Raw genomic sequence first — 13,237 nt, 5'->3', positions numbered from 1 at the left:
ACAAATCCTCTTTGGATGAATGAAGAAATGAATGGAAGTTACTATCCCAATGTACTTTAACCTGAGGTCCTAATAACCTCCCCACCCCCACCATCAGACTCACCCCTCCAGCAATATAGATAGGAAGGAAGATCCAGCCCAGCATCAGCACAGAAAATATTCCCTGTGAAGGAAAGCACAATCAACTTTGTTCCAAGCTCTTCTAGAAACATACACACCTGAACTACTGACTCAAAAAATAAGAAGTTAATTTGTACTGGAACAGGTGACAGGCTGGGCCTAGAACTGACCAGGGGAAGCAGGAGGATGTTCTAAATTTCATTTGGAAAACTACATTGTGCTTTAGAGGATCAGAAATTTAGAGCTTGAATAAAGAAAGAAGCAAAGATTGATTGTTTCTATATGCCAGGCATTATGCTTTACAAATATTATCTCATTTAATGATCTTATTTGATTCTTACAATAACCTTTGCAGGTAGATGCTATGATTATCTCCAGTTTATAGTAGGAGAAACTGAGACAGAGGTTAAGGGACTTGTCTAAAGTCTCACAGCTAGTAAGTGCTTGAGGTTGGATTTGAACTCAAGTCTTCCTGACTCTAGGCCTAGCTCCATCCAATTACTTTACATATACATATATATATATATATATATGTATGTATACATATATATATATATCGCTTTGCATCTAAGGTAGGTGCATCAGTATTTAGCTAATGTCAAAATATATCAGACAAAAAATCCTCACATCCTTTGCTACTCTTTTTTATCTCCAAATATCCCAAACTTTTAATTTCATTTCAATCGTATCTCCCTCACATTCTAATTTATAGATTATTTAGCTATGCACATGTCTCAGGTCTCCCTACTAGGCTGGAAGTTCAAAGAGATCATGGTACACATCAAACACTAATCAGTCCCCATAAGCACTAATAGTTTATGACTCTTTGTATGTCCAGCATCAAACATAGTGCATGACACCTGATGTCCTACATTAACACCAAATGTTGAAAGAATAAATGAATGGATTGACTGTTGTGGGGCAGGAATCTGGAACCCTCTTCTTTCCCCTTCAAAATGGTTCAGGTCATGATCTAGGTATACAGATGGACCCACTTTAAGAAAGCCCACTATAGAAAGGGACAGAGTCAGAAAAAAACTTGGAAAACTTGTAAGAACTGATGCAAATCGAAGTAAGAAGAACTAGGGGGACAATTTATAGAATGACCACAACACTGTAAAGGAAAACAACTTTGAAAGACTTAAGAATTCTGATCAGTGGCAAGAACCAGTCTGAAGCCAGACAACTGATGATGAATCATAACTGGAAACTAAAGTAACTTTAAAACAACCACCAAATAAATCAATAAAAATTCTAATAGTTTGTTGACTGAATAAAATACTTACGTTAAACTCATAAGCTGTTATGGAAATCCCCACAGCCGCTCCTGATCCAGCCAGGCCAATGAAATGCCCACTCCCTATGTTACTGGCAAAGAGAGAAGCTCCCACCTGTGGGGGAAAAGGTATATATCATCATGGAAAAGCTGAATCTAGTGTCTTCAGGGGCCTACATAACTCAGCCTAGGCTAGAGGGCTGAATAATATTGGATTTCTCTATAGCCCCAGGTCCCATCTTCATCGGTGGAAATGGGTGATTTATATAATATAATCTTTGTAATGAGGAAGCCCCCAGGACAGGGTACCCAAACACTAACTGGAGAGTCAGCACTAGAAAAGAGAGGCAGAGGGTTAAAGAGAATGGCCTCTAAGAGTTATAACACTATTTATGCCCAAGCAGCCCTGGATGTCATGGAGTCATAGTGGGGCAAAGCTCCCTTGGTCTCCACTGATGAGTAAAGAAGCTACAAGAGCCACCCTGACCCTGAGATCCCTAATGATAATGTATTAGGACAGTGTGGGAAAAACTCAATCCATGGGCTGCACAATGCTCTTTGAGTGTGTCTTACATGATCACCTTTAACCCTCACACCAAGTCATTACTACTTGGGATCACTCAGGATTTACCCAGGCTACCATCCCAATGGTAGCAGACACCAGCGTGCCCTTGGAGTGGAGCCAGAAGAGGGACAAGTTTTCTCATTTTCCCCTTTTACCCTAACACATACATTCCCTGGCTGGAGAAGGAGATGCAATGCTCTCAGCCCAGCTCCAACCAGTCTGAGTCTAGGGGGTGGCTCCCTGTCTCCACCAGGGAGGCTCAGCTGGGCCCCACCCCTACTCACCGGCCACCATGTCATGTCCCCTCCAGCCAGAAAGTAGCCGTGAACAGTATCTCTCTTGGTCTTCCACATAGACTGAAACATAGGGAGAGAAAGTTCATTCTAGGTAAAGAAATCACTCCTACCTGTGAATAGCTGTCAGTGTGGTTGTGGTCCAAAACATGGCAGTCAGGGGATGCCCGTGCTGGGGGTGGCTCCAGGGGATAGGCATGCCTTCTGATGCAAGGCTGTTAAAGCCTGTGTAATCAACCAGAAAGCCCTCCTCAATCCATTACCTAAAGCCTTAAGGAAGACTTTTTAACATCTAACAGAACCTCTGGCATAGTTATAGGAAATACAAAGATTTAAGTAAACAAGGTAAGGGGTAAAGGGGTTAGTGGTAGTGATAGAGAACTTCTATCTGATGCTGCCAGATCCCACTCAGAGAATCACTAGGTGCTGAGAGAAGGGTCTACTCATCCTACTAAGCAACAGAGAGTCTGGCAAAGCAAGCTCCCCAACCTTCCTACCAATGCGCCTTTCCTCTTCCTGCTCCTGGATGACACTGACCCCCATTCCAACCCAGTGAGGGAACCAAGAATTCTATTGCCATCAGGCCCACTCCCAGTGGTGGTATAGGATCCCTATGGACTCTCTACCATCGGTACTAGTTATGGTTGCTCACACAACTTGGATGGGCATGGAGTCACAAATTACAAGCCTTCTGGTAAAATGAAGGGCTTCCATGCTTTGCCAATCCGTCTAGCTACTATGTCCTTCTGACCAGTGCATACTATCTGACTTGTAGCTAAACTCTCTTATGTCTCCCCAAATTTGAGTGAGGACTCACTGGGGGAAAGGACTGTCTTGACTGTCTATTTGTATACCCCTTAGCACTCAGCACAGAGCTTGGCACAGAGAGAACAAAACGAATGCTATAATCATTCACTTATTTATCTCTTCCCTTCAGAAGATCCCCTCTGGTTGCTGGTCAGTTAGACTGGCAGAGCCGGGGGGTGTGAGGGAACCACGATCCTTGCCTTACCCAAAGTCCCACAGCTAGGACAAACACGAAATAGAGGACAAGCACCACGATGTCCACAGTCTCCAGTGTCTTGTCTGGAAAGGTGTCCAGGTCATCATGGCGGGAAGGCAGGGAGCTACTGCGAATCGTCTCCATGGCCTTTGTCTTTTGCCCGTCCTGCAGAGTTGCATCTATCTTTAATAGATGGGAAGTCACAGAGCCTGGAATTGGGGTCTGGGGCTCTAGGCTCTGTTCTGGTCAATAGTGAGGGAAGCCATTGCCCACAACCCTAACACAGGGGCTGAGCAAAACAGAGTGGGCCACTTACCTTCAGAATTTGGAGAATAGCTGACATTTCTCTAACTCCTTATAGTTTGTAAGGTGCTCTATATACATTATCTTATTTAAATCTCACAACATGGGACCCTCAATCTCATCTCCCTGTCTTTGCTTTAGCAGGCCCCCAGGCCTCTGGTGCAATCTCTCTTTACTCCACCTCCTTTGAGTAGTTTCCTTTGAAACTTAGATCAAACATCACCTTCTTCATGAAGATTTCCCTGATCCCTCCTCTTACCCCCAACCCTATTATCTTCCTTTCCTTGAACATCTCAGATTCCTTTTGTATACACTTACATAGGTATACATTATCTCTTCCATCAAAATGTAAACCTCCTGACAGTAAAGTCATGTTTGTCTTTGTAACTATTATGCTTAACCCATAGTAGGTGCTTAATGTTTGCTGAATAACTGAGGGAGGTGATATGGATATTACTAGCAGATAGGTAATAGAGCAGATAGAGTACTAGACTTGGAGTTAGGTCTAATACACGAGTTCTGATTCTGACTCAGGCATTTATAGTAGTGTGACCCTGGTTAAGTCACTGGATTTCTTTTAGGCACAGTTTTATCATCTGTAAAATGGGGATTATTGTCCCCATTATTATCAAAGGCTATCTTAAAAAACAAATGGTGTAATATTTGTAAAGGTATCTGAAAACCTTAAAGCATTGTACAATTTGTAGCTATTTATTAGAGTAATAATTATTGTCATCCCCATTTTATAGATAAGGAAATTTAGTCTCAGAAAAGGTGTTACTTGTCCAAGATCACACACTTAATAAGTGGCACTTCAGCTCAAGTCTGTTGGCATACTGACCCTGCTCTAGCCCTGTATATAAGGGTGTTTCTGAGTTAGCGTCTCTTTCATCTTCACCTTAGACCTTGGGCATTTAAAGACCTCACCAAAGCAACTCTGCTCAAGAGCTAGGCACTTCTACTAGACTACAGCTAGTTGTATTTCCAGGGTGGACCCTCCTAATCTGAGACCTGACCAGTATTCTTGCCTCCATTCAATTCCCTTCCATTCTGAACTCAAAACTGTTGCTAGACTTGTCTTTCTTTAACACAGAGCTGACCATGCCTCTTCTCCACTTAAAATTGTGCAAAGATCACTGCCACACTTGAGTAAAGTTCAGATTTTTTTTAGTCAGTCATTCAAAGCCTTCTCTAGTCTTTTCAGGGTTCAAAAGATTCATGGAGACCATTAGAGCTGGAGGCTTTTGGAGTTTGGAGATTAGATTGCATGTAAACATTAAATGAAGAACATGTAGATAGATAATGGCTGGAGAGTTGAGAGTTCAAGGTCCAGCTCTGCCACATGCTAGCTAGCTGTGTGAACTTGGATAAGTCTTTTCCCTCAGTTTCCTCCTCTGACAAAAGAAGGGTTGAATGATCTCTAAAGGGCTTTTCAACTTCCATATCCTATGATTCTGAAACGATTTCTTCTTCTACAAAATTTTCAGGGCACTTTGTACAATCTTCTCCTTTGCTTTACCCTATTGTACTTTGTATCATAGTTATTTGTCTATGTGTCTTATCCCACCTCCCTCCCCAATAAGGGAGTGCAACCTCTTTTAAGGTAGGGTTTGTGCTTTAGTCTATCTTTGGATCCTTAGTACTAGAGGAAATGTCTCACATCTCATCAGTGTTTAATAAATGCTTGTTGACTCTCATGTAAAGCACATGCAAATCAGCAAATCTATGCTTCACATCAGGATCTCGGGAATTTTCATTCTCATTAAATGACTCTTATGAAACAAGTCTGGTGTTTGGCTGGTGAAGGGAGGAAGGGACAGCTTCAAGAAGAGGGAACTAGACTTTATGGAGGAGAGGGTTAAACACACATGCACACGCCAATACAGCTTTCCTGTCGCTTCTCTACTGGACACTATGCTATCTCTTGTAATCATCCCCACCACCATCATTTTATAGGCATTCATTATTGCCTTCCTGGATGATTTTTCATTTGTTTGTTAATTTTAAATTTTCATTTATACATTTTGTTTTTATATCACCTTTATTCACATAGCATGTTCCAGATGCCTTAGTACAGTTTAAAGTTATTAAAGCTTAAGACTGCATTAAGACATTTGGGACACCTCTATCTCTATGGCAGCTAGGTGGTGGAGTGAATAGAGCTCCATGCCTAGAGTAAGACTTTTCTTAAATCCAAATCCAGCCTCAGACACTTACTAGCTGTATGACCCTGAGTAAGTCACTTAACTCTGTTTGTCTCACTTTCCTCATATGTAAAATGAGTGGAGAAGGAAATGGAAAATCAGTCCAGAATCTCTGCCAAGAAAACCTCAAATGGGGTCATAAAATGTCACACACAACTGACATGACTCAACAGCAGCAACAACTATATTCCTGCCCTTTCCCCCTATCCAGCAAGTATTCTTGTTTGCAAAAAATCTAAAAAGAAAGAGAAGGGGAGAGAGAAAAGGCAGCTTAGCAAAACTAATAAACACATCAGCTGAGGATGTGCTATGTTTCATGGACCCTACATCTCACACTTACTAGCTGTATGACCCTGGGCAAGTCACTTAAGCTCTCTGTACCTCATCTGGAAAGTGAGGGTGGTGAATTTGACAGCCTCTACATTGATGATCCTAGGGATCTGCCCAACCATTGCAGTTTCTTCTTAAACAGTATTCTTGCCTCTACTCAATTCCCTTCCAGTCTGCCCTTAAAACTGTTTCTAGGGTTGTTTTTAGCCCAGAACTGATCACATCTCTTTTTCTGCTCAAAACTGTGCCTTCACCGTCTGCCACATGCTAGCTAGCTGTATGAACCCATCCTAGGTCCCTCACCTCACCTCTGTGTTTCTCTGCTTCTCTTCCTTGGCTCCTCCCGTTGCCTGTGCCTGGAATGTCCTCCTTTCTCCTCTTCACTCTCTGAATTGCTACCCTTCCTTTAAAGCCAAATTCCAATACCACATCCTCCAGAAAGCCACCCCAGATTCCCAGGCACCTTCCCAGGACACACTATCTATACTTTCTCTTACATATGCTCTATCTCCTCCAGCACAGTACTGCTTAATAAATGTTTATTGAATTGAATTGACTAAGTATCAACTGAAGGAAGAAAGGGGTCAGGAGAGTAAGACAAAGAGGCCTGGGAGCTTCCTCCACTGTCCCAGTCTCTTCCCCCTTTCTGGGATACAAGTTTTATTTATCCCAACAAGGACAGAGTCAGTGAGACCTCACTGGAGCTAAAAGCCAACCCTGTGCCACCAACTTCACCCACCCTGACCCTTGGACAAACCATTATGGCAACCAATCCCTGGCCAACTAGGCCTGTTCTTAATCTCAAATTCAAGAGCTTGCTAGCAGCATCTCAGCACAGGTTCAGGCCATGAACCCCATGGGGATAAACTAAGAGAAGCTTCTTTGGTCGGGTGGGACCCTCTTCAGGGACTCCACACCTAATCTCCTTTCCACTTCCGGAGGGGAACATTCTTCTCCCTTAGAGCTGCAAGTGGCCAGAGTCCCTGGAATTTTCTCTACTATTTATATGAGTTGTCAGCCCATTAAACAGAAAGGTCTTTTATCTCTTGTGGGCTCAGCCAGACCTCCTGCCCTGGAGGCCAGTGCTTCATTGCCACAGGCCCATACCTAAGGGGCCCATCCATCCATTTTCTCGAGTAAAGGTCAGACCACAAAAGGGATAATGAGACGGAGAAGATGTGGCAGGAATTGGGTTAAATGAGGCCCAGATCGTCCCTTGGTCATAGGCATTGCCCAGACTAGACCTTAGCACCTCCGCATAGTGATGAAGGAAGAAAGGGGGGGGGGGGGGGGGTAGAAGGAGAAAGAGGGGAGAGAAAGAAAGCTTCTAAGAAGGGAGGAAGTGGGTGAAGAGGAAGAAGCAGGAAAAGGGAAGAGAAGAAAGGTTATAAGAGGGAGGGAGAGAGGGAGAAGGTAGAAGAAGAAGAAAGGGAAGGCTTCCTCTTATCTCCTGGCACTGTAGGGGAATCAGCTTGGAACAGATAAACAAGTTAGTTATTCATCACTTCTTTCTGGGCATCAACGTGGGACCGGGAAGCCTGGCACAGTCCCCAACTCCCTAAGTCTCCAGGATGCCTCTCTGGGACTTGAGCCTAATTACGTAATGGAAAAGCCCTGGACTGGTGGGTAGCATGCCTGGATTCTAGTCACGGCTCTCTTACTAACTCATTGTAATAGTGACTCAGTTTTCTCATCCATAAAATGAAGGGGTTGGACTAAGTGAGTTCATGGATCCCTTCTAGCATGAATACCCTGGGGTCCGTGATTTACTCCTGCACACACAGACCTGACATCCTTGAAGTGGGAATTTTTTCTCCTACAGATCCTTAAGTGAAAATTGGGGGGGGGGCAGGGAAATGAGCCCATTTCCACAGAAATGAGACTTTGGAAGGTATAGTCAAATCTCCCCTTGTTGCCCTCAAAGCCTAAGGGGAAGGAAGGACTACTTGGGGGGATTCACTTGAGAGAAGATGGTGGGAGTGGAAATTCAATGTGATAAACAGAAGTACACACAGTGAAAGAGGAACCAAGGGTAGGGCAAGCTGACTCTTCTATGTCTTCTACACTAAGACTAGAGAGAGTGCTGGGCTGGGAATCAAGAAGATGCATCTTCCAGAGTTCAAATCCAGCCTCAGACACTTACTAGTTGTATGACCCTGGGCAAGTCATGAACAAGGAAATGACAAACCACTCCAGTATCTTTGCCAAGAAAACCCCAAATCATATTACAAAATGACTCAACAACATTAAGACTGATAGAATGAAAATTCACTGAGGGCAGGAATTATTTCATTTTTGTCTTTGTATCCTGGAACTCGCATTTAGCACAGTGCTTGACATAAAGTAGGTGTGCAATAAATGCTTGTTGATTGATAAATTGCTGTGGAGAGTCACAATTTTATTTATCTTGCTAATTTTAGACATGACTCCGCCAGTTCATACTTCAGAACCCACATGTCCCTATTACAGGTGCAGAGTCAAAGTTAGGATGGATCTTAGACTCCAACTCCCTCATTTTACATATGAACAGAACTAAACAAAACAGAACAAAAACTACAAAAAGATTAGAAGTGTAACTTGGCCAGGGCAACTGGAACTTTTTTCTGGGTGCCAAAATTTAGAGGGTGTTAACACTTCCTCTGTGTAGACCTTCAGCAGTATAAAAACAACTGAATTTAACAGCTAGTGAACAAAAATACTGTAATTAGTCCAAGTGAGCTCCTCTCAACCAAGAATCTCCTTGCCACCCAACATAGATGGTCTGGTGTCCTGGAGTCTCTCCTCTGCCCCAAATAAATTGTCTGGCTAAACTTTCTTGAGAAAAGTTGAGATTTCACCTTTTTTGTTACTTAGCCCAGTAATTGGTAAACAGTTAGTGCTTAATAAATGCTTTCCAAAATTATTGCTTGATTAAAAATTTGGCTTGGGGGCACACTTCATGCACCAGGGGAAAAGACAGTTGAGGCTCTGCAAATGAGGAAACTGAGGCCAAAGGAAATTAAGCAATGTGCTCCAGGTCACCAAAGTAATGAGTTGCAGAGTCAGGATTTGAACCCAGGCCCAGTTTGACCTACTTTCTATGCAGAGGGAGAAGATGTAGCAGATATTCATAAAGGAGCAACCAAGCAGGAAGTACACCAGGGTACTAATTTATTAGTTATTGCTTGTGAACTTTGGGGTCTTGGGCTTAAACTAGCTTGGAGATTTATCCTAAGATAGGGACCCACTCTGCCCAGAACAAGCTTTATTTGACTTAGCATTCGGTTTCTAGCCGCCTGCTGGCTCTGAGAGAAGTGGGTGCACGCTATAGACAGGCAAAGTAAAGACTGGAAGTATTTTCTGGTTATGACAGGAAAGTGGCATGCTTGGGTCCAGGAAACTGAAGGTTTTCCCTTTTGGGATATAGGAAGGAAAGGGAAGCCATGGTCCCCCAACTGTCTCAATCTTCCTCTTTCTCTTATCTTCCTGTTTGCTGTCAGCCAACCATTCACCAGCTGATAAGATTCTAGCTAGTCCGTTTCTTTAAGTATTTGCATTTTATTTTTATTCTGGTTTTTTTTTTGAGATAATAGGGGTTAAGTGACTTGCCCAGGGTCATACCGCTAGTGTCAAGTGTTTGAGGTTGGATTTGATCTTAGGGCCTCCAGACTCCAGAACCAGCATTCTATCCACTGTGTCACCTAGCTGCCCCAAGTATTTGCATTTTAAAAGAGGGTTTTGGAAGTGAGAAGTCTTAAAGCGCCAAAGACATGCATTTCTAGTAGCAGAATTTCAGGAACCTGAACAGAGTCAGAGAGCACAAAGCTAGAAGGAATCTTTGAGCCTTTCTAGCCCAATTCCCTGGTTTTCTGGATGAAAAAAAAAAATGAGTACCCTAGAAAGGGAGTAACATGCCTCAATTACATAGTAAGTTCATGAGATCAGCTTGCTGGACTGAGGCTATTGGTGACTATAAGATTATGGAATCTATGGCCGGGAAGAGACCTCAGAGACCATTTTTTCCTCCAATAGGTTGGGACCTGGCATGTATAATCTTCAAGTATTCTAGCTTAGGAGTGGCTCCAACCTAACCTTAGAGCCCACCCTAACCTACTAAGGTTAAACAAACATACCAAGGTTGAATTCAAAACCACCTGAAATTCGTGGAGGGAAAGGGTCAAACAAGTAGGGGACTGATGATCACCTAAGTTCCTAGAACTTCAGGAGGGTTAAATGGGAGAGCTACCTTTTCCATATGGGTGTTGGTAGGACTTCTGGGAAGAGTAAACTGATTGTCCCATTGGTCAAGCCAAACCCTTATCAGTACAAGGAGCTAGGTCTAGAATCTGACCAGCTCCTTAGGAAAGAATCAGAGGTGCCAACTCAAAGTGGCTGATAGTTAAATTTTTAGTGTGAACATTTACAGGTAAGAAATCAACAAACCCTACAAACAGGGCTTGGTTTATTGTTTTATTGGTTATCTAGACTTTAAGGAACTGACAGAAAGAAAATGTTAATCATGCAAGTTAAAGTTAACAGCATTTTGAAGAGTCAGTTGTAAAACATTTACTAGCACACTACTGAATAGAATTGTGAAATAAGGGCTGTATAACACTTAGGCCTCAGGATGCCAGAACTGAAACTGGTTATACACAATATAGTTCAAACTTCCATAGTTCCAGTGAAGAAACTGAGACCTGGAAATGGAAAATGACACGTCTAAGATTATACAACTATTTACTGACAGAGCCACTTAAACCCTGATCTTTTTAGTTGCAGTCCAGTGTCCTTAAGCCCCAACAAAATGAATTTCTAACGGTGGATTTTCAGGAATTCTTTGTAGTACACTACAGATACCCTTCTAGCTGTGCAAAGACCACCCTCTGGAGAGAGATTCTTTGGATGTATTTTAAAGATTTCCAATTTGGAAAAAGGAATACTACAGAATATATACTTTATGTATTATATATATATATATACATACACACACATGCACATACATACACATAATATATACTATCTATTGATCTATCTATGTACATATAGCCTACTATATTTCTATATATATAAACTAATAAACATATATACATGTTTATTATATATTTGCCTGTAGGAGCTAAACATATACTATGTTTCAGGTAACACTGTAGTAATTCCACTTTCAAGGCTAACAGGATTCTGGAAGGATCTCAAGGTAGAATTAGATATTTTATCCTTGGAGTCATTCTAACCTTGGCCTCAGTCCCTATTGATCCCATTCTTTTTTTTTTTTAAGCAATTGGGTTTAAGTAACTTGCTCAAGGTTACACAGCCAGGTGTTTCTGGGTGGGTGCTAAGTATCTGAGCCCGGATTCGATCCCCCAGGTCATCCCAACCGGCGCTCTTACTCACTGTGCTACCTGGCCGCCCCTATTGATCCCATTCTGAGCCCCAGTCTGGGACAGCCCCACAGAGTAGGGTAAAAGGAGGGTTGCTTACCTTATGGAGGTCCTGTGAGCTGATCTGACTGGCAAATCAACAGTTCCACAGAAAGGCTGAGGAGAGCAAGGAGTTGGGTGAGATCTGGAAGCAGGCTCTCTCCTCTCCTTCCAGCCTGGAGGAACTAAGGAAAGTGATTTCCACGCTCCTGAGATGTTGCGGGTCAAACTCCAAACTCCAGCCTCCGCTGTACACTGCATGGGGGATTAGAAAAGGCATAATACCATCCTACTGTCACAAAGGGGCAGGAGTCAACTGGGAATCCCAGGAGGAATGGCAGGAACCTTGATCCCTGAAGCCATGAATCTATTCAGGAGGTCTGCACTTCATTTCCTCCAGGTTTACTCAGGTCTGTGAGAAGGAAGGGGTCATTGCCCCTTCCACTTCCCAGAAGGCCATTCTTCCAGATATCTTCAGGGACTCGGGCTCCTACAGGCAAGACCCTTTTCTCTTCCTACAAAGCTGGGACAGGAGAAACAGGCTGAACTAAAAGCACATGGCTTCTATTTATCCATCTCTGTTCTCTCCCCCTCCCATCCTTCTTGTGCTGGGGACAGGCAGGGATAGGACCAGGGGTGTGGGGGAGGGAAGAAAGTAGCAGATGTGGGGAAGGGAGAGATGCCTGCCTTTCAATGGAGTTGGCCATATCCTCAAGGGAAAAGCTCCATGGCACCTGGAAGGGCAGCTGCAGACTAGTGGAAAGAACAGTGGTCTTGGGTCTGAGTCCAGGTCTGCCATTTATTAGCTGTGTGTCTTTGAGTGAATCACTTAACCTCACTGGGCCTTGGTTACTTCATCTTTAAAATGAGAGGTTGGGTCTCTTAGGTTCCTTTCATGTGGAAGGAACTTTCAAATTCCTTTTATTCTAGTTACAGGACCACCATTTCTTTCCTACACAATAAGTCCAAATTTAGTCTGGCATTCTAGGCTTTGCATAATTGGATCTCATTTTATCTATCCAACTTCATCTCCCACAATTCCCCTACATGTTATTTTTTTAATTTAAAAAAATTATTAACAAGCATCTGTTTTCTCTCCTTTCTACTCTACCCTCTCCTTCATTGGAAAAGAAAAATAAAACCTTTCTAATAAATACACATCATCAAGCAAAACATATTTTCACATTGGTTGTGTCAAAAAAACATGTCGAGTTCACTCTGCATATCTCCTCTATCAGGCGGCAGGTGGTATTCTAATGCATGCATACTCTGAAATTTTGGTTAATCACTGAGTTGATTAGAGATCTTGAGTCCCTCAAAATTGTTCATTTTTAGGATATAGTTGTTGTTATAGCATAAATTGTCCTGGTTCTGCTCATGTCACTCAACATCAGTTCAAAATGATGCTCAAGTGATGTCTGCTTCCCTGACCCCTTCTTCATTTTTGTAGATTTTCATGGAGACATGTAGATTTCATTCATGTAGACAAAATCCCCATGATTTTGTGAGATACATACTCTGGATTTCTCTCCTTTTTTTTCCCTTGTGTATTTCCCCTCACTCCCCAAACACACACCATTCTTCTTTTAAGATATTCAAAACATAACCAAACTCATTCCCAGGCTCTCCATCTTATTCGACTCCCTCTATAACTCCTGCTAATAATAACCTACTTTTTAGGGGATGTTTCTTTTCTTTTCCTTTTCCTTTTCCTTTTCCTTTTCCTTTTCCTTTTCCTTTTCCTTTT

The 13,237-nt window shown here is 42.6% G+C and overlaps 1 protein-coding gene across 2 annotated transcripts in view; it reads right to left on the bottom strand.

Annotated features, from left to right (window-relative positions):
* The window catches only part of SLC5A11 (solute carrier family 5 member 11), a 58,850-nt gene that overhangs the window by 32,299 nt on the left and 13,314 nt on the right, over positions 1 to 13,237 (bottom strand). For both annotated transcript variants that reach the window (XM_069106220.1, XM_069106221.1), the window contains exons 2-6: positions 11,552 to 11,745; positions 3,267 to 3,422; positions 2,246 to 2,317; positions 1,407 to 1,511; positions 104 to 163 (exon numbers count right to left, since the gene is read on the bottom strand). In XM_069106220.1, the coding sequence (XP_068962321.1) occupies positions 104 to 163; positions 1,407 to 1,511; positions 2,246 to 2,317; positions 3,267 to 3,401 (372 nt within the window). In that variant the 5' untranslated portion in view covers positions 3,402 to 3,422; positions 11,552 to 11,745. The remainder of the gene's footprint in view (positions 1 to 103; positions 164 to 1,406; positions 1,512 to 2,245; positions 2,318 to 3,266; positions 3,423 to 11,551; positions 11,746 to 13,237) is intronic.

The sequence above is a fragment of the Petaurus breviceps genome, unplaced genomic scaffold (assembly GCF_028583685.1).
Source record: "Petaurus breviceps papuanus isolate PSGF00001 unplaced genomic scaffold, PetGlider_PUasm1.0 138, whole genome shotgun sequence".
NCBI lineage: Eukaryota > Metazoa > Chordata > Mammalia > Diprotodontia > Petauridae > Petaurus > Petaurus breviceps.
This window is presented reverse-complemented; position numbering and strand designations above follow the sequence as displayed.